We start from the raw sequence: 4084 nt of genomic DNA on the forward strand, positions 1-4084 counted from the left end.
TGACGTCATCAAAAGGCGCAGGCCCCCGAGTCAATCTGGTACCTACACCGGCCACAATCAAAGTGCTTGTGAACCTTCCGCCACAACAACCCCACCCCCTAGATAGACGACCAACCACATTCTCTTTATTCACTCGTGTAAAATCGGGAACAACTCAGGAGAATTCGGAGATGCAACGGTTGGAACGGCTGCTTCCCTACGACTTTAAATGCCTGCCGAAGTTCCGGGCGAAGGCGTTTCCCTGAAGCCCGTGTCAAGGCGTGATTCATTTAGGGGAGGGGCCAAAATTGATGAGGTCCGAAGCCTCGCTACCGTGATACCAGGTGACCGCTTCAGGAAGTGGTTCAGAAAGCGCAGGAACTTCGACAGGCATTTAAAGTTTTCAGTCAAGATGTGGGAGTTTGTAGGAGAGCTGCTGTCAGGTGGAAAGAGTTTGGATAGATTCTAAGAATTGATTGGTTGGAAAAACAACCAATTTAGTTGGTTCAAACTATTTTAGTTAGATTAAAAATGTAATGATCAAAATCTGATCAAGCCGCTGGATACAGTTTTAGCTTTAGTGTTAAGCACTTTTGCGCTACTTATCAGTGTTGGTGGAGTCGGCTCTAAGACACTGACTTCCAATTCTAAGGTTGGTGGTTCAATACCCACATCAGAGTTTTGAAAGTTGTGATTATACTTACGAAGAATTTCGGCTAATGTGACTAATTTCTTTTGGTTTTCCCTGGTAAAAATATAGATTAGATAAAAACACTTCCAAATTAGATTGGTTGGTTTAGTTGGTTTATCAGTAGTTTTGTTTGTTTTCTAAGGAAAAAAAAAAACCTGGTTGAGACGTTTTTCCTTCACTCGTTTCCTTTGTTTTATTCTGTGTAGAAAGGATCAGGTCTCTGAAATAAGCTTTGGTTGTGTTTTGCTGTGTCTCCTGCAGCGGCCCAATCCAGTCGCTTATTCAGGAACTTCCCAAAAGATGTGCTGCAGTCTCTGGCCAATGAAAACATCACCTCCAACTTCCACAGCTGGAGTCTCTCCATGCAGGTTTTTATTGCTTTTTCACCTCCATGCCCCCAAATGCTACGTTCACACTGCAGCATGAAGTGACCCAAATCTGATTGTTTTTGCCTACATGCGACCTGGATCTAATCTTTTCATGACAGTCTGAACAACACAGATCCGATTTTTTCCAATGAATCCGATACAAATCTGATCTTTTTAAATGCGATCTGTGTCTGAACGGCCAGTGTCATCAGACCTGTATGCCATTAATACCCGACAAGGGTCACTATTCTGCATGTTGCTACACAGAAGCGGCAAGAAAAACAACAACCATGGCGGACGATGATGCTGAAAGCAGTATTTATACTGAAAAGATTGTGTTTTTATGGCTGGGAAAGCTCGTTAGATGCGCTCCAGCTCTACCATCCACGTTTACTTCCGTAAACACAGCACGCTGGCCTGTGATGTCATTCCACTGTGCATGCGGGACACTTAAGCTGTTTTAAATGCAGTTCTTACAGGGATCACATACAAGTCGCATATATTTGGAAATGTGAACGACAATGCAAAAAAAAACGGATTCTCTTAATCTAAACACCTAAATCAGATGATCTACCAATAGAGGGAGATTTGATACTCATAAAATGAGATAATAGAGATATTTTTTCTCATTTTCAACAGAAATAATCTTATTCTATTAACATGTGATTTATCTGCTCAAATCACAGGAAAAAAATGGACTTCATGTATTTTTGTTGCAGTGACTGAAATAAAGCCTAATAGTAGCTTTGGTTTTCCTTTTAGACACCTGCTGTTCAGGTCATTGAAGGGATGAAAAACAGCAAGAAAACTGATGGAAATATGAAATTTTATTATATGTCTGCCTCCAGTCTTCTAATACGTAACGGTCTAAAAATGAAAAGCGTATTTTTACTGTTGTACTGCAAAACCTGATTAGTAAAGATGTCTTAAAATAAACCTTTTGCCCGATCAGATGATCTTTGTCTTTATAATAAGATAATTAGATTTTAATCTCTTGAAATAAGAAAAATGGTTCATTTGATCTTTTTTTAAGCTTAAATCATATTGGCAAATTTGTCTGCCTTATCTGCCTAAAAAAACAGAACAAAATACCTATTTTGTAATGTGGCTGAATTATACGGAAGAGGATTAGGGCCACTGGAAAAAAAAAAGTTAACTGATTTTTTTTTTATTTTATTTCAGTATAGTATGGGAAAAAGTCAGAATTCTGACTTTAATGTCAGAATTCTGACTTTTTTTCTCAGAATTCTGACTTGTTTTTATTGTCAGAATTCAGTCAGAATTCTGAGAATAAAGTCAGAATTCTGAGATTAAAGTCAGAATTCTGAGAAAAAAGTCAGAATTCTGACTTTAATCTCAGAATTCTGACTTTTTTCCCATGTTAAACTGAAATAAAATTTAAAAATCAGTTTACTTTTCTTTTTTTTTTTTTCCAGTGGCCCTAATCCTCTTCCGTAGAATTATGGTCAAATCTTTGTTGTTAATATTTGAAAAAAGCAAAGACGCCCAATAACTAAAATATTCTCTTATTCTCCTTTTAGCAACGCTAGAAATTATGAGTTTTTCTGCCTTATTTTATGTGTAAATCATTTTATATCACTGGAAAATTGTCTGACTTATTTGCCAAAAACAATTGATATATATTTATTTAAGAAAATGGACTGACTTAGATTTGATTTGTTGTAGTGAGTGACATCATTGTTAAAGCTACACACTGCAATCCTGATCTAAAAATGAACATTTCCTAAAATATTAACCTGAGCAGCTAGGTCACATGATCTGCAAATAAAAAAGTTTATGTTGCTTTACAATAGCAGCCATTCAAAATGACCCTTCCAAAGCAAACGCCCGCTGAATAGCAGCCAACTTCCCTGCAGCTCCCAGCAAAGTCCTCTCCAACTTTCAGCCTCTGACCTTCTCCTGGGCGTGCATATTTTTTTACTCTGACTCCACCCTTTCACTGAATTATAGGCTCTGACCAGGAGATGGCGCTTCTCTTTAGACATTAATGTCCACAAATCATGACAGAAAGAATATTTTAGGACAAAGATTGTAGGGGACCAGCCAGGGACCCATCAAAGAAAGTGGGGAAACTTTGAATGGCTACTATTGTATAATAAGATAATTAGATTTTATGCTCTTGAAAAGACGGAAAATGGAGTTGATTGCTCTTATTTTAAATATAAATCATCTGATTCTTTTGTCAAACTGTCTGATTCATCATCTCAAATGGAAGTAAGAAAAATGGACCGCCTTACATTTAAATGTTTTGCGTTGTCAGTATAACTGATTATAAGTTAATAAATGATTCAATATAATGAGAAGGTTCTGATTGTGTTGATGTTGGAATGGATTATCTGTCTTTACAGAACTACAGCCGGAATGGCAAACTGAAGAGGTTCTACAAAGTTCTGTCCACCAACAGCGACGGAGAGAAAGAGTTCATCTCCACCATGGAAGGTAGGGTCACTAATTAATGTGCTTCCCTAACATTTCTGTGACCCCCAAACCGACCAGACGCCCTCTGAAAATACAAACGTCACCCATATTTCTTTATAAGAAAAGGATTTAATTTAACTCATTATTTAAATGCATTTTATTTATTTAATGGTCCATTTAATAAATTAATTGTAGGTTTAATGCTTTAATCATGTACGAAATACATTTATAAATGCTAATTATTAAAAATTAAAATATTTTATGCTTCATTTGTTTATTTGATAAGAATGTTTTATTCCCATTTGATGATTTAGGTTGTTGTTGATGGTAATGGCAGTAATGGATGAGGATATTTTATCCTAACAAACCTCTGGGATAAAATTCCTGCTGAAATAATGATCTTTGATCTTTTACATGATTTCAACATCTGATATAACTGGAGAGAATTAAATCATGCAATAAAATTGATGTCCACCAGATGGCGCCAACACCCTATGGAAAGCTTAACTCCTGCAGAAAGTTTTCAGAATTTTCTTATTTAGAATTATAAGTTAGGGTTGTGACTCAGATCGTAAGGTTTATCATGGGGTCAGCAATTAATTAATCC

At 36.6% G+C, this 4084-nt stretch overlaps 1 protein-coding gene across 1 annotated transcript in view; it reads left to right on the forward strand.

The window, feature by feature from the left end:
• The window catches only part of LOC107099038 (gamma-glutamyl hydrolase-like), a 28257-nt gene that overhangs the window by 17586 nt on the left and 6587 nt on the right, over positions 1–4084 (forward strand). Inside the window, exons 4-6 of the mRNA XM_015396972.1 lie at positions 589–631; positions 901–1038; positions 3408–3498. Coding sequence (XP_015252458.1) covers positions 589–631; positions 901–1038; positions 3408–3498 — 272 coding nt within the window. The remainder of the gene's footprint in view (positions 1–588; positions 632–900; positions 1039–3407; positions 3499–4084) is intronic.

The sequence above is a fragment of the Cyprinodon variegatus genome, unplaced genomic scaffold, assembly GCF_000732505.1.
Source record: "Cyprinodon variegatus isolate N-32 unplaced genomic scaffold, C_variegatus-1.0 Scaffold832, whole genome shotgun sequence".
In the NCBI taxonomy this organism is placed as follows: Eukaryota; Metazoa; Chordata; class Actinopteri; order Cyprinodontiformes; family Cyprinodontidae; genus Cyprinodon; species Cyprinodon variegatus.